Source organism: Terrapene carolina, unplaced genomic scaffold (assembly GCF_002925995.2).
Source record: "Terrapene carolina triunguis isolate 2854851 unplaced genomic scaffold, T_m_triunguis-2.0 Scaffold212, whole genome shotgun sequence".
NCBI classification, from domain to species: Eukaryota; Metazoa; Chordata; order Testudines; family Emydidae; genus Terrapene; species Terrapene triunguis.
The window spans coordinates 11,700,658-11,720,647 of NW_020664563.1; the positions used below are offsets into that span (position 1 = coordinate 11,700,658).

A 19,990-nucleotide genomic window follows, 5' to 3' on the forward strand; every position below is an offset into this window, starting at 1 on the left:
GCTTCCACAGGGCTATCGCCACTCACTTCTCAACTATGAGGGCTGCTCTCATCTTGGTATTCTGGCGCTTCAGGGCAGGGGAAAGTAAGTCACAAAGTTCCATGAAAGTGCCCTTACACAAGTGAAAGTTTCGCAGCCACTGGGAATCGTCCCACACCTGCAACACTATGCGGTCCCACCAGTCTGTGCTTGTTTCCTGGGCCCAGAATCGGTGTTCCAAGGCTATAACCTGCCCCATTAACAGCATGATCTCCAAAGCGCCGGGGCCCACGGTTTGAGAGAATTCTGTGTCCATGTCCTCATCACTGTTGTCGCCGCACTGCTGTAGCTGACTCCTCGCCTGTTTTTGCAGGTTCTGGTTCAGCATAAACTGCACGTTAACGCGTGAGGTGTTTACAATGTTCATGACTGCTGTCTTGAGCTGAGCAGGCTCCATGCTTGCTGTGGTATGGCGTCTGCACTGTTCACCCAGGAAAAAAGGCGCAAAACGGTTGTCTGCCGTTGCTTTCCCGGAGGGAGGGGGAGGATGTACCCAGAACCACCCGCGACAATGTTTTTGGCCCCATCAGGCATTGGGATCTCAACCCAGAATTCCAATGGGCGGAGGAGACTGCGGGAACTATGGGATAGCTACCCACAGTGCAACGCTCCGGAAGTCGACGCTAGCCTTGGTACATGGACGCACACCGCCGAATTAATGTGCTTAGTGTGGCCGCATACACTTGACTTTATACAATCGGTTGCCAAAAATCGAATTCTGTACATTCGGAGTAATCCCGTAGTGTAGACATACCCTTAATGTGGCCAGATCATGAGCTAGCTCCCACCATTTGGGGAAGTGGATTACCTACATTGATGGAAAACCCCTTTCTGTTGCTGTAGGAAGGGTCTACACTATGTTTCGACAGCAGCATAGCTGCAGCACTCTTTTCCCCCCCCCCCCCTTGTTGATTAATGAAGTAAGATCACATCTAGGCCTCTGTTCATTGAATTTTAGTGCTATTTTAACAACATTGTGTGTGTGTGTGTGTGTGTATATATATATAAACAAACTTGCTTTAAGCCCTGCAAATAGAATTGACACTAAAATTGTATTTAAAACCACTGTAAATATAACTTTAATAATTTTTGGTGTTTTAATAAACAGAGGGTGTTTTACTCTTTAGTAAAGTATTAAGCATAAAAGTAGAAAGCCACTGGCACATGGAGGCTAATTGAGAAGCTATTAGTGGGTGATTAACATAGGGCTACATGCAGTGAAACTGTAGCTCAGAACAGCCCTTCTGTTTACCTGGAACACCTGGTTAGCTGACAGATTTGGATGTCCCCCAGGCCAGATAAACCAGAGTGTATTGTCCCATAATATTTCGCATATTGGCCCATCTCTTAACCTGGTTAATAGGTGCACAGTCAGCAGGTTGCTGGAAAGCAGTCATTCTTCTCTTTTAGCTCCTGTGAAATGCAACCCCTCTGCAGCAGCCTGGATTCTGCTGTGATGCCTGAGCTGGTGACCTATAAAATCTGCCCGAGTACCATGGAACCAGTGTATTGATGGTCAGTTAACCATTTTATTCCCCCCCCCCCAAATTTACATTTGCAAACTTTCTTTTCCTTTAGAATCTGAAAACTCTGTGTTCTGGGAATGTGTGTTATTTTTAGTGAGTTTCTTCCTTCTCATGCAGATGTTTCTCAATCTAAGGTCTTGTCTAGACACACAGTTGCACCAGTTTAATTAAGGGTGTTTTTAAAATTGATGTAGTTGAGTTGAGGCAGATACTTCAATTAGTTTAAAAATGGCTTATATTGATTTAACTCAATTTGGTAAGGAACTGACTTCAATTAAGTTGATATAAGCCAAGTTTAAAATGTGTCCACACAGGGTTTTTGAACTAGTGTAACCAAACCAACAAGTTTTTAAACCTATTTTAGTTAAACTAGTTCAACTTTGTGTGTAGAAAAACCCTAAGTCATAGGCAGGTTAGCTTTAAATCAGTGCTCATTATTTTAGGCAGAGGGTTAGAAGTGTTAAGGTTTCATAGATTTTTAAAGCCCAAAGGGACAATTATATTTCTGTAGGCTGATCTCCTGCATAATGGGAAGTTTTTCTTTCCAACCCACAGGACAATCCCTGAAGATTGTGACCACAGTTTGTAATATTTGTATCAACCTCTAGATGGCCTTGTATTCCACTGGATGGCTTTCTCACTTTGGAATTGGTCTGGTGTATGACCTCTGAAATGAATGAATTGCCAAGCTTATTTAAAAACTGACTTGCACTTCATGAGCAGTTGGATGTGCTTAATATTCATTCCATGTTTAGGGATTGAATCTCAGGCTCTAAGCTATGGAGGGGCAGGAGTGGATGATGGGAAGGACTGGAATATAACAAGTGAACTTGAACTTGTCCTCTCCTGGTCCTCACTAAATATAGGTGCTAGTCTCTCACTACTCACTAGGCTGTCAGACAGCACCTGGATTTATAAATGATTGGTCACTATTCACGGCCTCAGTCTCCAGGCTGCATTTCTAACTGCCCCCTGCTTTTCTCCAATATTAAAGTCTTGCTTTATTTGCAATCCTAGAATCTCTTTTCTGTAAAAGCACAGGCCAGGCTAGCCTTAAGGGGGAGGATTTATGTGATGGGGGCTCCTTCTTCTTGGACCAGCTAAGATTGGGTGTGTTGTGTGGGCTGTCTGTATATTATACTGTATACCACTGCTCTAGAATGTGCTGGGACAGATGCAGCTAGGAAAGGATGAATGTAACAGAGGCCCCTTCCTCCCAAAATTCATGTTCCCAGGAATCCCAGCTGATGCCAGGATCTGGCCCTATCATTCTGCAACGCAGCCGTTAAAGCCTCAGGATCTTATTGCAAATCACTAGGATACCCGGAGGAGTAAGTGCCCAGACTGTAGAGCATCTCCTCTGTGCAGGGGGGGCGCTGGGGGCTGGGTCAATTGGACTTGGCTGTCTTAGATCTAGTGTTGCCCTAGGAACCCCACTGTGGTGAAAGGGGGCAGCTTTTCACCCCACCCCGCGAGGAACCAATGCTAGCCCGAGCAGCAGGGAAGCACAACGAGGGATACCTCCCGCATTGTCCCAGTTGCCTGGCCGTCTCTGGGGTCCCGGGGGTTGCAGCAGGGGCCAGGCCAGCGGGCTGTAAGTGCGGCTTGCACGGGGCTGCAGAGCAGGTGGCCCGGCGATCGCCCTTGTGCAAACGGCCGAGCCGCGCTGGCTGGGGACTGGCAGCGGCTGGAGGCCTGGCCCTGCCAGGGCGATGGGCGCGGTGGCAGCCGGGGCGCTCCCTGGGGGCGGCCCATGCAAGTCCCCGGGGCGGCCCTCGGCCGCGTGGGCGAGCTGGCCCCACCCCCGTCCCCCGCAACTCCGCTGGCCGGGAAGTGAGCTCAGCGCTGGGGGAGTCCGGCTCGCCGCCTCCCTGCGGCCATGGCGCGCGGCGCTGGGCTCCCGCTGCTGCTCTGCTGCCTCGGGCCGCTGCTGTGCGGCGCTGCGGGGCGGAGCCGGGCGCCTCGGGAAGCGGAGCCGGGCGCCGCCGCGCCGGGGATGCCGCCGGGTAGGGCAGTGAGCGACCTCTCCAGGCAGTACGTGGCCTGCCGGCTGTGGCGGGGGGGCTGCGAGCAGCCGCAGGAAGAGGCCAGCCGGGAGCCGCAGGGTGAGGAGCTGCCCCGTCTCCCTCCCCTAGATCGGGCAACCCGCGTGGGGCGTTCAGTGCACGGCACCTCGCTCTGCCCCAGGCCGCCAGACCGCAGGGGGGTCTTTGGGCTCGCGGAACGTCTCGGCCAATGCTGGGGGAGAGAAAGTGTTGCAGGGGAGCTACGGGACCGGACCATCCCATCACAGCCTCTTACAGCAGCTGAGGATCTGAGCCAGGGTCTTTTTATGTTCCCACAGTTAAGAAAAAGTGTTGTGATCTGTTGTGCAAATGCCTGTGTCTCCAGGTAGCTGTGCGTGTAAGATATGGAGTGACCGGCTTCTTTTGTGTATGTTTCCAATTTAATTCCTGTAGCTGTCAGTCACATGTGAGTTTTCATTGCTGTCTTCTGTACCCTCAGCACAACCAGAGAGGGCCCCCAAGCCTTTGCAGTAAGCAGACACTGCTGAGCCAGGCTGCGAAATTGGATTCATTTGTATGGGCTCTAAGAAGGTTGCATCCAAGCCAAGAGGCATCCCTTGGCGAGAGGTGGTGTCCCGTCTCCAGTGGGATTAGCGATTTCCCAGCCTACATCCCTAGCACAGGGGTGTGTGATGGGGATCTCTCCCTTTTGACTGAGTGTCCTTCCCAGATGTGTATGTAATTACGGTCAGTAATTGTGTAGTTACTTTGGCTTCACCCAGTAGCTGCAATGTGCCATTTGAGTGACTGCCTATCTACCCATGTCAGTCTCTTCCTCCCCTCCCCCATAGTTGTGCTGTGGATATGGACATTGGTACTGCTGGTAAATTGATAGGAGATTTAGCATGGGTCTGTGGGGAATTCAAGGCTGATAGGGCAAGTTTTATCCTCAGGAGGCAGACAGCCTGCCATACAATTTCCTTTCTCACTGCTGCCTCTTTCCTAGGTTGGAGCTTGCCCCTGGTGGGTCAGGATTATCTGGAGATCCTTTCCAGCTGGTACTGCAGCTTTGGAAAGTGCTGCGAGACAGGAGACTGCAGAATAGCCAACAACATCACAGGTAAAGGCCCTTGAGATAGAGGATGGTCCAGAGTTTAAGGTGCTAATCTGGAATTTAGGAGACCCAGGTTCAGTTCCCTGCTCTGCTATGACTCCCTGTGTAACCTTGGGCAAGTCACTTAGTCTCTGTGCCTCAGTTCTCCATCTGTATAATGGGGATGTCAGTATCGCCTGGCCTTAAATTCTTTAAAGATTATGAGGTGCTCATATGCAGTGAGAATGGAGGCCAAAGAGACAGATTGTGTGTGCATGTTTCCCTGTCAGCTAGAGTGAAACCTCTAATTCCCAGTTCCTAGAACTAGGGGCAAACCTGTGTGAGGTTTTTTTAATTCTTAAATCAAATTTTTGGTCACAAAGTTAGAGAAGTAGCAGTTCTTAGCCAGGTGCTGAATTTGCCTCAGTGTTCCGTGAGTTTAGACAGTTCAACTTCAGAACATTTTCTGTTCTGTGACGCACAGACAAAATTTACCCCATGACAAAATCTTAGCATCATTGTGCAGAGCGCTTTCCAGAGCAGAGACCCTACCTATTCCTGCCTGTAGTCTCCTGCACACCCAGAGCACATGGAAGGGGGAGGAAGAGCTTGCTCAAAGAGGGTCTGCTAAGTCCCATCCCTTTTTCCCAGTCCTGACTTAGACGGTAGATACTGAGCCCTGTATGTAGTCCATGTGAAAATGTCCTAAGCTGTGACTGGGTCTGGGACTTCAGTAATCAATGCAAATAGTGATTGATACTTTGTACTTCTCTAGGAGCTTCCATCTGGGGATCGTAGTGCCTTTTTGCAGACGTTAATGAACTAAATACTATTCCCACTTTCCAGAGGGGAAAAGAGAGGATAAGTGACTTGCCTGAGTTCGTGGCAAAGTTGTGCATAGAGCCCAAGAATCCTGATTTGCACTACTGTGATCAGATCACTCAAAATGCTGCTTTCCAATCTAGCTCTGCATCTGTAATACCACTGCACAGAGACCCCTTGAATAGGCATACCCTCCAGCAATGCAAGCCAGAATGCCTAATACTCTGATGGGCTCATCTTAGAGCAAAACTGCTGCCAAACGTCCTCCCTACTTGTTCCTACTCTAAAGTGATTTTTTTTTTAAATTTAAACAAGAAGTTTATTTAAACAACAAGATGCTTTACTTGAAGGGAAAACTATCTAGGATCAATGTTTTTTGGAGTAATTTACCCCTACTTAGACAGAGGTTGCTCTACATGTAACCGCTACATACAAAAAAGTTATAAAATCGTCCTTGGTTTTACAATGATAAAAGAAAAACATTGATAGCAGGCAGGCTTGGGTGTAAGATCAGTGTTTCTTTTCGTTCTGCAGGGTTAGAGTTGGACCTGAGCAGGAGGCTACATGGGCAGCACTTGGCAAAGGACGTCATTCTGAAAGCAGTGCAAGGCTTCCTGGAGACCCCACAGCCGGAGAAGGCTCTGGCTCTGTCGTTCCATGGCTGGTCTGGCACTGGGAAAAACTTTGTGGCCCGGATGATCGCTGATCACTTGTACCGAGACGGGCTGAAAAGCGAGTGTGTTAAAGTCTTTATCTCGCTCTTTCACTTCCCACATCCCAAATATGTGGACTTGTACAAGGTGAGAAAACTCCAATGTTACCAGCCACAACAGCTGCCGGTTGTAGTAGGGGTAACTCAGTCCTAGCCTCTTCAATCCCAGTCAAAGGGGCGTTTCTGAATAGGTAGCTATCTCAGACCCCGCTTTTAATAGAGGATAGAGCAGGAGCACAGGCTGTTGGAGGAGCCCTATGCCAGTGTACAAAGTTGTGACACAGTAGGGAGTGGGGAGTATTGACCTGGGAATGTTGCAGGGGAGTTTTACTGGGACTGTCTGCATTGGGGATAGGAGACTTTCCTTGAGGGAAGATACCTGAGCATGTAACCTGAGAGCCCAGGAGGGGGGTTGGGCCCAAGTGACACCTTCTGCTCAGGGAAACTGGACAAAGGCTGGAGGAGGAGCCGGGAGGAGGCTGGGTGAGACGGCTAGAGGTAGTTGTGTCTGTGTGAAGGATGCAGTAGTGCTGGTGGTGAACACCAGGTGATCTATACCAGTTCACACTCTTTTCCTACTGCCATGCAGGTTCAGCTGAAGAAGCAGATAAGCGAAACAGTGCAGCTCTGCAAGCAGTCATTGTTCATCTTCGATGAGGCAGAGAAGCTTCACTCTGGCCTGCTGGATGCTATCAAACCCTATGTGGATCACTATGACAGCATCGATGAGGTGGATTACAGGAGATCCATTTTCCTATTCCTCAGGTGACTACAAGGGACCCTAGGGAGAAGGGGTTGGCTCGCGGGGAAGGATCTGCTTTCTCCAAGGTTCGTGACAACCCATATTAAAGTCCCATGATCTGGGAGATTGAGGTGTGGGACGGAGCTGCCCTTGGAAGACACAGGAATTGAAGGGAAAGTAGTTCTCTGGATTCTCCTTGTGCAATGGCCTCAAAGCCCACTCACTACAGCTGCTCACCCCTGCCTCATGATGACTGAACGTAACTGTCTCTCCAGAGCCCATCCGTGTAGCTCCTTAGTTGGCATGTGCTGCTGACTGTGAGGCTGAATGTCTGCAACCCCCAGGAGTTGACCCCTGGATCCGACACTGTATCAGTAGCACCATGCCAGTGAGCTATATCTTAGGAATCAAACCGGTGCCCCCCTCAGATGGTGTAGCCCAGAAAGCTGGGCAAGCATTGCACTGTTAATCAGAGAAGTGATGAGAAGTGTTTACCTTCCACTTGAGCATCTGCCGCTGGCCACTGATGGAGGCTGGATATACCAAACTAGGCCATTAGTCTGCTGTGGTAGGGCAAGTCCCATGACCTCTACTTAATTCTGATGTTTAGAGGCCTGGGCGCTTCTCTCCACCTGATCCCAGCTGGGTTTATCTGCTCAGAAAGCACATGACCTGGCCTGACATTTTCAGAACTGGCCTAGAGGTCAGGGGGACTCTCCCTCCTTCCCATGAATAGGCCTCCAAACCCTTGATCAGTCTGTTTGTGGAGAGGAAACTGGAATTGAGCCCAAAGATGGAGGGGCTACCCTGCTCTTGTGGTCATTCTTCCTGCCACGCTGAGGGGAACCTTTAACAACGTGTGATCCCAAGTGCTGTGGGAAGGGGGGCAGCAGGGCTCCTCTGGGCTGTGCACGCAGAAATATTGGCTTTGCACATCTGCCATTTAGAAACCAGACTGCTCTCGGAGATGTCATTGGAACCTTCGCCACACTGGGTCCTCCCCTTATGGGGGTGGCTGTGTCTCTGTGAAGCAGAAGGGGTTTCTTTCCTGTTGACCCCAGGGGAAATGTGGGAGCTACAGCTTCCAGGACAGAGCTAACTAAAATTTGAAGGGGAGCTGGGGTAGAGGGAGTAGGCTGCTCAGAACTAACATGTGGGCAATGGGGGGGGAGGGGAGTCTTTTAGTCTCATCCCTCCCCCACTCCCATCTTGACTATGAGTTTGTCCCCTCCATCATCAGAGATGGCTCACGAACCCCTTGGAGAAGGGAGGGGGGAGTGTCAGTGTGTCCGCCAGTCCTACTCTTCTCTGCCTCCTCAATTCCTAACCCCTTTGTACTGGCTAAGTGCTTGGGAGGGGCTCAAGCAGCTTTTGTCCTGGGATCTCTGCCAAGTGGGCGCCCCCCCCCCCCCCCCCCCCCCCTCCTGCGCACACACACCTTAAGGTGGGGACGGGGCTGACACCACTCTAGCTGGTGCAACTCCCTCACCAGCACTGATGCTGTTTCCAGGCCATTCTGACTGGGATAATTTTGCCTGAGCTTTGGGGTTCCCTTTGGAAGCTTCAGTGCCCGCCTGCCCCCTTTCATTGAACATGTGCGCTTAGAGAAACAAGCTTTTTAAAAAGTAGCCCCAATGTGTGAGTTCCAGCTGCCCTTCCCCTTACAAAGCACTAGTCAGTCAGGCAAGAACACCAATGTGGGTTCTCTGCCACCTTCGTGATCTTCCGGCTTCACTTTCTCATCCACACAAAGTGCTGTCTGGACCATTGCTTCTAGTGGGACTCATGCCAGTTTCTCTGACCTTTGCTGACTTCTCTGCAGAAGGGGCTGGAAGATAAAGGGGCTGTAGTCAATATGTTCTGTACTCTTGATTCACAGTGTGTAATAGTCTGGGAGGGTGGAGCCTAACCCTAAGAATCAGGGCTGGGGCATGGAAGCAGTTGATCTGGTGAAAAAGTGTTCAGTTCTCTTTGCAGGGTGGGGAGAGAAAGCAAATCCATGTCTAGGGCCATTGGAAAGGCAGAGCTTTGGCTTGGGGCTACATGAATCCTTGTGCTACCAACGGCCCCGAGGCCTGGACCTGGGTGCTGTTAGTGGTTTTTGATGTATGATTTTGTGAGGAATAAACATTAGGATTATTCCAGATAAAGCATTTAACTTCCATTTCCTTCCCAGTAACATTGGTGGGAACATCATCAACCAGGTGACCCTGGACTTCTGGCGAGCTGGACGGGCCAGGGAGGAGATCACCATGGAATACTTGGAGCAGCACCTACACCTGGAGCTGCTTGAGTCCACAGGTAACTGAGCTAATCGCTGCAAGTCTGCACTGGAGTTCTGCAGGCTGCTGCCCCTTCCCTGGGTGGGGCTGGCAGGGAGCAGAGAGACATGGGGACTCATTTTATTGATTGGCTTTTTCATGGCCCTCAAAGATTACTGAACACCCACCCCCCAAAATCTATCTTCACTACACCCCTGGGGAGGTACGTCAGTGACTTGATTCACAGTCACACAGGCTTGGTGGCAAAGCTGGGGTTTGAACCTAGATATCTTGTGAGAGAGACCAGTGCCTTAGCCATAAGACTGTATTTCCTCTTCTATCTGAGCTACAGCCCCTATTATCACTTAAAAGGGAGTGGAGTAGAAGTACCATATGAACAATGTTGCCGCAGCTCAGCCTTAGCCTATGCTATGCTGGCATATCCCAACCAGATGACCACAGGATCCTCTTCCCCTTTCACTCCCGACTCCCTACGGATCAGTAGTACCCTGTTGGCTAGCTGGTCTGAGAGTGGGTGTGCTGACCACTTCCCTAAAACAGCATTGACCGCTGTTGGTATCACTAGATGGTTTCAGACATGTCTTGTGTCCAGAGATAAAAGTGTGTGTCGTGTGCAATCTGTAAGTATCAGCCAGATTTCCTAAAAACGGGATGAGATATGGGGCAGATGTAGCCTCACGATTGCGTGGGCAGTTTGTTACTCGTGGTAACTACTGCCACCCTGCTCAGGACACGGTGCTGAGCAGAGCCACCTCCAGAACCCAGAGCCGGCTGCTCAGAGTGAAGAGAGGCCCAGGACATGCGGGGGCAGCACCGGACCCCCCAGTGCTCCTTCTGGCAGATTTTTCCCTTTGGTTCTCCATAGTGGCATGCAACTCTGACATCATCATGCAGCAACGTGGCCAGGAGTGGCACACGGGCTGTGGAGCCACATGGTTTCTCATGCAAAAGAGCGACTGGCTTCCTACCCAGGGAGTGTTTCATGATTTCTGTATGTGTAATTGAAACCATGACCCTCCCCCTCCCCAAGCTGCTTCTGCATGGTTAGATGAGCAGTGTCAGAGACTCCCTTATTCAGGGCAGAAGGACCTTTTGTTTAGAAAGAGACGCCTTTAACTCCAGGTCAGAAGAACCAGACACACGATTAGCCAAGGCCCTGTCTCAGACAATATTTTCTCAGTGTTGAACTAGCTTCTCCTGGCAAACTGCACTGTTCTTTTAACATTTGTGCTGGCTGAGATGGATGGAGATCTAGGCGCCTGGAAGACACAAATGGTTCTGTTACAAGCTGTGCATTGAGTGCCCTTGTTGCTCTGGTTTTCATTGCAGATGGTGGCTTTGCCCACAGCCACCTCCTTGAAGAGAACCTCATTGACTTTTTTGTGCCATTCCTGCCCTTGGAGAATCGCCATGTGAAGCTGTGCGTTCGGGATGCTTTTCTGGCCCGCAGTCTTCCATACACTGAGGAGGTGCTGGATGAGGTGGTCAGGATGATGGTGTTCATCCCCGAGGAGAAGCTTTTCTCTGCACAGGGTTGTAAATCTGTCTCTCACCGCATCAACTATTTCCTACCCTGACCCTGAATGTGAGGGGGAACTGTACCAGTGACCAGCATTGCTACTTGCTGCAGAATGAGACCTGCTCCTCTTGCATGAGCAGATTGAAAATTCACCCGCTTGCACAGTGATGGGTACTTTTGAGTTCCCTCAGTAGTTGAAAGAGGCCTCTAAGGGTTGCTCTGATTGTCACACGTGTGTGGCACCTGTGCAGCCTTGAGCTGGTAGAAGGCTGGGCTGGCTGTACCTGTCTTGAAGTTCCATCTCTTAGCAAGCAGCTCAGAGCAGAAGCAATGATTAGCTGTTGCTAAACCAAGATTTCTGGCTGGCAAATAGTGGTCTGCTTCACACGAGCAGAGCTGGTCTGGGCCCTTGGTTTATTGTAGTGTGAGGGGTCGTGGGAAAGTCTGAAGAGGTCACAGAAGTCACTTCCTTGCTTCCTCTCCTCTGGGCCTCTCCCCCCATGCGTCATTTCCAGCACCAGCTGTTGGTAAGAAAGCAGTGGAGAAAAACCTAAACTTGGCTATGGAGCAATCTCCCATTTGGGGACTGGTCTCAGAGTGAGAAGGTGTGTCCCAGGAACCTTCTTACCAAGCCATCTGGTTAACGACGACAGCTGTAGGAGAGGATGCCCAGCAGCCTGCACAGATGATGATGCACAGTTTGGATAGAGATTAGGACTAAGAATCCCATCTGCAGCCTCCACCTACTGTGGGCATTCCAGGTGTATAACACTGACCTTGTGGTGTCCTTGCTCTTTGGTGACTTCCAAATGAGAGGACACATAGTTCTTGACAATTTAATATAAAGATTAAAAAACCTTATTTTGTTATCGGCTGTGAAGAGATGTTCACTTTAGCCATGCCAACCCTTCCCCCCCCCACTAGACAGCAAGGTAACAGTGTGTCTGCAATTCCAAGTCTATGAATATGTCTCCACTACAGCCCAGAACTTCTGTCAGGGATAGCATTTGGTGATATGAGCCAGCATCTTCCCCTCACTGAGGCAGCTCTTGCTATGCACACTCCTCATGCTCAGCTTCCTCAGTTTGGCTAAACTACTTCTGCAGCATTCACTTAAGGGAGCTCCCAATTGCAGCAACTTGGCCTCTTGACTGCTCTGATAAAGCAGGAGGACCAGCGTGGCTTGTCTTTGTCCTTGTCTAGAGCAAAGGTTGAAGAGTAGTGGCTGTGAAGGAGAACTCTGCCATTTGATTACTATTTCATAGACTAGCTAGGATTTTGCTGTTACGCACTCTGGCTTTTGGCCAGAGATAGTATTACTACAAGAGGGACTGTTTGCTGTCTGGGGTACCTGCCAAATGATTTAAAAAAAAAAGCAGCCCTAAAATGTTAACACTAAATACAGTGGAATAAGATGAATAATCACTTACTCTATGATCTGTAGGTCAAAAAGTGAAGATGAGGTGGAACAGCAGACACTGAGGACAGATTTCAGAGTGGTAGCTGTGTTAGTCTGTATCACAGCTACCACAACAAGGTGGTCTTGTGGCACCTTAGAGACTAACAAATTTATTTGGGTATAAGCTTCTGTGGGTTAAAACCCACTTCATCAGAGGTATAGAGTGAAAAATACAGAAAGCAGTATGAATATTACAGCACATGAAAAGATGGGAGTTGTCTTACCAAGTCAGGGGTGGGTCAGTGCTAATGAGGCTAATTCAATTAAGGTGGAAGTGGCCTATTCTCAATAGTTGATAAGAAGGGGTGACTATCAAAGGAGGAGAATTACTTTTGTAGTGCTAATGAGGCCAATGCAATCAACAGGGTCATCACCCATTTCCAACAGTTTTACTGAGGACAGAGTTCAGCTGCCTGGACGTTGTACTTATGGCTCTTTAGTAACCATTGGCACAGTTTAAAGCCTACAATAGATCAGTCAGCCCTTGCCCTCACTTTAGAAAGAGTCTGACCAGGCACATTTTGTCTAATTGCTATTGAAGTGGATTTTGAGTTCGTATTCCCTCCTGGCACATTGGCTTCTAGTTACTAGTAAATGACCATGCACAGCTATAGGACTGTGAAGATAAATAGGCTACATGGTTCTTTACTGTTTTTCTTTTGGCAGAATGATATATATTTATTGACTCTGTTAGAGCAGACCAGCTTTCACCTCACCACTACACTTCTGTAATTAACTGTATATTAAGTTATAGGTATAAGAGTACTTACACAAACTCTATTTGACTATCTCCATGCTAGCCAAGGAGTTTACCATCTATCACCAGCTCCCTACTTGCTTTCACTTCAGCGTACGCAAGACTTCAAAAAATATTTTCCAAAAGAATAAACCCCATAAAAACATCATAAACCATTAGTTGGTCATGAATTAAGACCAAAAGAAAGCCAGCTCCTCATCATCAAAGCTTCCTATTTTTCTCATCTAGGTTAAATTCAGATGAAAGGGGAAAACATAAGATTCAGTTGTAGCCCATCAAAAGCGGAGATGCTCCCTGGTGCTAAAAACAGATCCAAGGGGAAAAAAATAAAAGGGGGTTTAGTAACTAGCACAAGAGAGAACTTCAGTTATAGAAAAGTTTGGAAAAACTGATGAGACAAATCCTTGCACTCAGATTGGCTGAAAGGAATTCGCATATTATACAGTTGAGAAATAAGCATGTGTGACTACCCAGCAACCCTGCAGTCTGGCTGGAACAATCCCATTTCAGTGGGGTTAATAAAATATTGACGTTCTTTGCAAACCTGCTCAGTTAAATGTTTATTTTTTACATGTTTGCAGAGATGTTAATTTTTAAGCTCAGTGCAGCAATCTTTAGCTTAGAACCAGGCAAGTTGAACCACTCCAATAAAAGCACCATGTATTCAAGTTTATTTGCCAATAAAATATTGCAACTTTTATTTAAAACAAAATGCAAATTGGCAAAACTTGTGGAACGACAGGCAAAACCTTATTTACATCAAGTTTAACACTGTTTGCAGTTCACAGTCAGACAATAGAGTGAAAATTAAATTAGAAAAACAATCAAAAATATATTACATCAACAATTATTAAACAAAAACAATTGACAACACTGGTAGTGTGATTGGTGATTAAGGTGTTTTTAGTTTAATCCAATATTGTCCTCAATGAAAACACTACTGATACAAACTCTGTGCTGAGCTGATCATAATCTTTAACCCCTGTGCACAACACACATGTTGGAAGAGTGACCCTTTGGTATAGACATTTAATTTTAGAGAGAGAAATAAATCAGGTGTTCAGTAATCTATAATTTGCTACCAATATGGAATAGGCTAAAGATCTTTTTCTGTCCTCCAGCTCCGCTGACCATCCATGCAAAATCCACCTGCATAAGGTACTGGAAAGCGTGCTGCACACATAGAATAAAGGAGGAGGTTTCTGAGCATGTTCTAGTCACTCATCTCCATTTGTGGCGGCCTCTGGAAGTGGTGTATTGTGCATTTAAAACAAAGTGGTGATTACCAGCCTGTCACTTGCATTTGTGAAAAAGTGAAACCCACCACTTGCCAGAGCAGAGCATACTGTATTGGAGACATCCTGCAGTGGTGCTTTGGTCACACATTATCTCCTTTTAAGTGACAGCACAAATAGCAGGCAAGGCCTTTTTCCACACACACTGGGCCCAATTGTGAAGCTCTTCCTCAGGCAAGCTCCCAAGGGCTTCAATGAAGGCTGAATAAAACACTGAGGAGCTCAGGATATGGCCTATGGCAATTACTGACCCCAGTCACCATGTAACCCCATTAGACAGCAGCTTTTTAATCCACTATAGAACTGATGAATATCAACACAAACACTGGTGCTCTATAAAACAAAGCAGTTGTGTCATCATCACATTCTGCTGTGCTATAGTAGGAAGAACTGTCTACGTTCCACAGCACAAAATGCTGTTGGATTTCTAGCATTTAAAAAAAAAGACTGTGGACACATCTTACATATATATTCAGCTTAGTGACTTGGAAAGGCCAGGGCTTGTGGAGCAACTCCCACAAAGCTAATGCTATGTTGGGGGTCAGACATGCTGAGAAGGCTGTTACACAGTGGGACTACAGGGCCAGTAAGGCTATATTGCTGGTTCCCAAGATGGCTGTATTAGTGTCAGCACTTTCAATGCTACAAAGGAATGTAGAGAGCAGTGAGATTTTGCATTGACAGGAGGCAGTGCCTTGGCAACTGTGCATCTCCAGGTGACCACACAGAAGAAGGAACCAACATTGTACCAAAGTTAAAAACAAGCTACAGTTTATCAACAGACACTGGTAAGTTGTGCAACAGCCTCAAACTACTCACAAGTGACCAACTGTCAGGTAGCACCCATGCTAGACTACCAGAAATGGTTAAGAGTCAACCAAAGTGAAGACTGTGTGTTTGTGTTTTGGGGGGGGGGAGGGGCGTAGGTACTCAGTGGCAAATCTGCCCAGCATGCCTGATGCTTCAAATATAAATGTGTAATGGCATGAAGTGGGTGGGAGGGAAAGGGGTTAGTTTAATATATTAACTCATTTTGCAGTTCTTACTACAGCAGCAGCAGTACTGTGGAAGTATGCCACCTGGGCTAGTGCATCCACTTCCAGCAGCTCTGAACACCATCAGTGCGTTACCTCTTTCCCCAACACCACACACAGACTCTCCCCCCTCTGGGGCTCAGGCTCAGAATTCTCAGCATTAGGTACCAACCATGCCCTACTGCCTTTCCCTTGTGATCTCTGGAGGCCAAAATATGCATTAGTGCAGAAAGGGGAGGATCTGTACAGCCAGCTGGCCATGCAGTCACTCCAGGACTCTGGATGGCACGTGGAAACCACCCCTACCTAAAGAACCCACCATCGATTCTCCTGCCTCTTACAGGCAAGAGCAAGGAACTTCTCTCACTTGCAGACATAGGTAGATCAGATTTGCTGGATAGGGAAAATTCTTGAGATTCTGCCCTTTCAGCTTCAATCTCTCACACACACCCCTTCCTCCAGTGTCTCCTCCCTCCCTCCCCCTATTTTTGAGATGAAACTGTAAACGTGAGGAGAACTCAGTGATCTGAGGTACTTCACAAAAACTCACTCAAGTATCAGTCTTTCCTTTTGAAAGCATCAATACAGGAACAGAGTTTCCCCTCCATGTGTAATTTTTCCTTTACCCAGATTGACAGTAGCTACCTTTGAACCACATCACTGATTTCTTGGACACATGACAATAAGTTATTAAGGACGGGGTTTGCTCCGGGCACACTAGCAGCTGTTGAGGACACCTGCAGTTCCTGCAGGCTGAGTTCCAGTTTGCTCACGGCTTCCCGGAAGGCAAATTTGTTGCGTGTTTGTGGGATGCAGTCCACATAGCCTGAGCAGTAATCCAACAGCTGGTGCCCCGTATCCACCAGCTGGCTGTTTGGCGTTGGCTCGGCAATGGCACTCGAGAGGAGGTCTGCACACTCCAGCAGCGCCTCTTTGCTGATTTTGTCCGCTGAGATTTTCTCAGCCGCCTGTTTGGTCTTTCTTAATGCCACTTTAGCACCCGCTGTGCCATTGGCCATTTTCGCTGGTGAGGTGGAAGATGATGACAGAGGCACTTGAGGGGGCGGCATCATGGGCCTCCCAGCTTTTCCACCACCATGTGCCACCACTGCCTTTTTACCACCTTCACTTGTTTCCAGTCCATGCTGCGCTGCTGCGGTGTTGCTCAACTCTTCTGCTGTGTCTGAGCAAACGGGCGACTGCTGCAGGAGCCTCATTACTGGTGGTGGAGGTGGGGCACACTTTGGTTTTACCCGTCTGGGCCGGTCCCTGTCGCCGGAAGATGTGACCTGGTGCTCAGATAAGAGCTTAAATTTATTACCCTGAGAGTCTGTGCCAATAAGCTGCACGTCTGCTGGAGTATGTTTTAGAGTGGGTGAGATTAGGACTGGCACTTTGTGGTTATGAGTGGTTGGAAGTATTGCTGCAGCCTTTGCTGGAGAAGACCATCCTGGTCTCTCTCCATCTTCTAGGGCCCCTTGCCGTGTACCACTGTTTTTTTCTTTGCTCTTAGGGGTGGTTGTTGCCAGACCTGGACAGTCCTTCTCTGCAACAGTTGAATCCCCTGAAGAGGTTCTGACTGGAAGAGCGGTGGCACCTCTTGGCAAGAGTTTGGCTTTCGGTCTCTCTCTGGTCAGAGCAGGGCCTTCTTCAAGCCTTTTGGGAAGCAGGTCAGTGGATCTACCTATGCTCTCCTCTGGCTGAGAGGAGGTGGACACTGTCCTTTCCAGCTGGATTTTTGACCTCTGGCAATTTCTAGGAAGAGTCATTGCCATCCTATCCTGCTCGGGAGGCCCCGAAGACATGGAAGATGTAGAATTTGACCTTGGAAAAGGCTTTGAAGCTTCTTCGGCACCCGTGGGTTTCCCTGCTCGTAAACCCAGTGTCTTTTTAATTAAGCGTGGTGTAAAGAAACCTGTGATGCCTGACCACCCACCACCAGTGCTTGCACTCCCACCACTGCTGGTACCACCACTGTCATCACTGTAGAAGTTCCTCTGTGCAAAGCCCCCACTGTAGCACTTGACTGGGGCCAGGCTTGCATCCTGCTGGGTGGGAGTAAAAGAAAATCCATCAACATGCTGCAAGGAAGCAACAGATGAAAAGTTACCCGTGAGCTCATATTTCTTGTGGGGCTGATTCTCCATCTCACGGAAGGAACTGCTACGCTTTGGAGGTGTGGGGGCATTCCTCTTCTTCATAAAGGAGCTGAAAAAGCCACCCTTTCTGTCCCTGGTGAAAGTGGTCTCTTTGGCATCTTCCAAGAGGCCGCTGGGGGACTTGTCCCTTTGTTTGCGAGGCAGTGCTGGAGATCCACTTGTTGGCTGTGTGCTTCTGATAAACCCTAGAGAGAACAAACAGATGTGAATAAAGAATTGATGAAAACCCTAACTCATCCTGCAGGTTGGAATGGGTTGATCAGGCCTGGAACATTTAGACGTTCCAAATCTGCAGGGCTCTCTTCTGAAAAAAAAAATATAAGTTTGTGCACATCTGGTGTTCTTTGGCAAATGATTTAAAATAAGTCGAGAAGTTCACTTAACAGAATATCTGGGATAAAATTGATGAATCTGCTCGTCTTCTACTTTCTTGCTATTTTTTTCCTTTTCCTTTCCCTGTCCCTATTCTCTCTTCCTTCCTTAACTGCTTAAAATGTTTTTGTATTTTACTGTTTGATACAGGACTTCACATATAAAAACTGACAAAACACAGCAGGAGATTTTTCTTTTATACAGCAATAAATGTGAAATTAAAAGGAAAAAAAGTTGAATTTACCAAAATAAAACTGAGGCTACAGCCAGTCCCTGTGGCATACCTGATTAAATGCCCTAACATGTCATGACAGTGACCATCAAGCTTTGAGTCAGGCAGAAATCACAAGTGAAATAAACCTGAGGAATTCTGTAGCTAGTTCCTGGGCATATGTCCTCACCACAAAGGCTGCGTCCCACCATGAAACAATTACTGAACTCTGTTTTTGAGTCCTAGAATGAGGTGGAGAAGCTTGCACAGCACCTGCCCAAACCAGGCCTGCTTTTAATTAATGCTAGAAATACCTTAATTTGCTTAACAATAAAACAAGCAATTTCTGCACACAGACCGTGACAAAAAGTCCCAAACTTGTTCTGTACCATTTCATACTTCTGAAGAAAAGAGCCATGCTGCTTTTCTCCATATTGGAATCCTCCTGTCTCTTAGCACCTGCAGCTTTCCCAAGAAATCAAGTGTTCCCTCAATCTGATCACTCCACTTCACTACTCCAGGAACAGTAACACAGCCAAGCTTTACTGGCCCTGTATATGCTCACGGCTGTATTACTTTTTCCTTTCCTACCTTAACTTGACAGTGCACAGCAAGTTTAGGGTAAAAACTGAATTACACCACCATACAAGACAGTTACCTTTTCTGTGACTGGTGTTCTTCGAGATGTGTTACTCATGTCCATTCCACAATAGGTGTGCGTGCACTGGTGCCAGAAGTTTTTCCCCTAGCACTACCCGTAGGGGAGCGCCCCAGCGACCCCTGGAGTGGTGCCACCATGGTGCAGTATAAGGGGCGCTGCACGCTTGCCCCACCCTCAGTTCCTTCTTGCCAGACAACTCTGACAGTGGGGAAGGAGGGAGGGTCGTGGAATGGACATGAGCAACAATCTCGAAGAATACCAGGTACGGAAAAGGTAACTGTCTTTTCTTCTTCGAGTGATTGTTCATGTACATTCCACAGTAGGTGATTCCAAGCTATATCTGTTGGAGGTGGGTAGGAGTTCACAGACACTCGGGATGGAGCACAGCCCTGCCGAACCCAGCGTCTTCCCTGGTCTGGGAGACAATCGCATAATGCAAGGTGAACGTGTGGACCAAGGACCATGTAGCAGCTCTACAAATATCCTGAATAGGGATGTGAGCCAGAAAGGCGACCGACGAGGCTTGCGCCCTTGTCGAGTGCACTCTCACAATCGGTGGCGGGAGGGGACTCCCGCCAAGGTGTAACAAGTACGGATACATGAAGTGATCCAGCTGAAGAGCCGCTGAGTGGAGATCGGCCGGCCCTTCATGCATTCGCCCGTGGCGATGAACAGCTGTGAAGACTTTCTGAACGGTTTTATTTGTTCCAGGTAAAAAGCCAGGGCCCGTCTCACATCTAGCATGTGGAGACGGCGCTCCTCACTAGACATGTGAGACTTGGGACAGAGTACCAGAAGGAAAATGTCTTGGCTCATATGATAGGCGGAGACCACCTTGGGGAGGAACGAAGGGTTGTGGGTGGAGCTGGACCTTATCTTTATGAAATACCGTGAACAGGGGTTCGGAAGTCAGGGCCCGGAGCTCTGAGACCCTCCTAGCAGATGTGATTGCCACAAAAAAGGCTACTTCCCATGAAAGGTGGGACCAGCAGCATGTGGCAAGCGGTTCAAATGGAGGCCCTGTCCAAGCCGTTTAAGGAATCGACTGGTCATGGCATGAGAAAATACTGTGTGGCCTTGGACTGGCGGGTGGAAGGCCAATACGGCTGCCAGATGCACTTTGACGGACAAGGGCCTGATATGTGGAGGTCCTCTCCTCTTAGCCTAACCTTTGAGCAACCACGCCGTGAGGTGGAGAGCTGCAAGGTTGGGGTGGAGGAGGCGACCTTGGTCCTGAGAGAGAAGGTCTGGGCAGGTTGGCAGCAGCCACGGGGGGGGGGGGGGGGGGGGGGGGGGGGGGG

At 48.4% G+C, this 19,990-nt stretch overlaps 2 protein-coding genes across 5 annotated transcripts in view; one reads left to right on the forward strand and one right to left on the reverse strand.

The window, feature by feature from the left end:
- The first annotated feature begins 3,467 nt into the window (after positions 1 to 3,467).
- On the forward strand, positions 3,468 to 10,907 carry LOC113405067 (torsin-3A-like). 2 transcript variants are annotated; one of them, XM_026656185.1, is made up of 6 exons: positions 3,468 to 3,670; positions 4,578 to 4,691; positions 6,021 to 6,286; positions 6,788 to 6,963; positions 9,117 to 9,241; positions 10,552 to 10,907. In XM_026656185.1, exons 1-6 carry the CDS (start codon positions 3,562 to 3,564, stop codon positions 10,797 to 10,799), a joined length of 1,038 nt encoding a protein of 345 aa, XP_026511970.1. In that variant the 5' UTR covers positions 3,468 to 3,561; the 3' UTR covers positions 10,800 to 10,907. The 2 variants fall into 2 exon arrangements, with proteins under 2 accessions (XP_026511970.1, XP_026511971.1); XM_026656186.1 differs by having other exon boundaries at positions 3,468 to 3,571.
- Positions 10,908 to 15,694: 4,787 nt separating this feature from the next.
- The window catches only part of LOC113407510 (tyrosine-protein kinase ABL2-like), a 79,403-nt gene continuing 75,107 nt past the window's right edge, over positions 15,695 to 19,990 (reverse strand). For all 3 annotated transcript variants that reach the window (XM_026656100.1, XM_026656102.1, XM_026656101.1), the window contains exon 11: positions 15,695 to 17,630. In XM_026656100.1, coding sequence (XP_026511885.1) covers positions 15,928 to 17,630 — 1,703 coding nt within the window. In that variant the 3' untranslated portion in view covers positions 15,695 to 15,927. The remainder of the gene's footprint in view (positions 17,631 to 19,990) is intronic.

Coding starts and splice junctions, on each gene's coding strand:
- LOC113405067 (XM_026656185.1), top strand. CDS start 3,562: ATGCCGCCGGGTAGGGCAGTGAGCGACCTCTCCAGGCAGTACGTGGCC. Junction 3,671..4,577: donor GGCCAGCCGGGAGCCGCAGG/GTGAGGAGCTGC, acceptor CCTCTTTCCTAG/GTTGGAGCTTGCCCCTGGTG. Junction 9,242..10,551: donor GGAGCTGCTTGAGTCCACAG/GTAACTGAGCTA, acceptor TTTTCATTGCAG/ATGGTGGCTTTGCCCACAGC.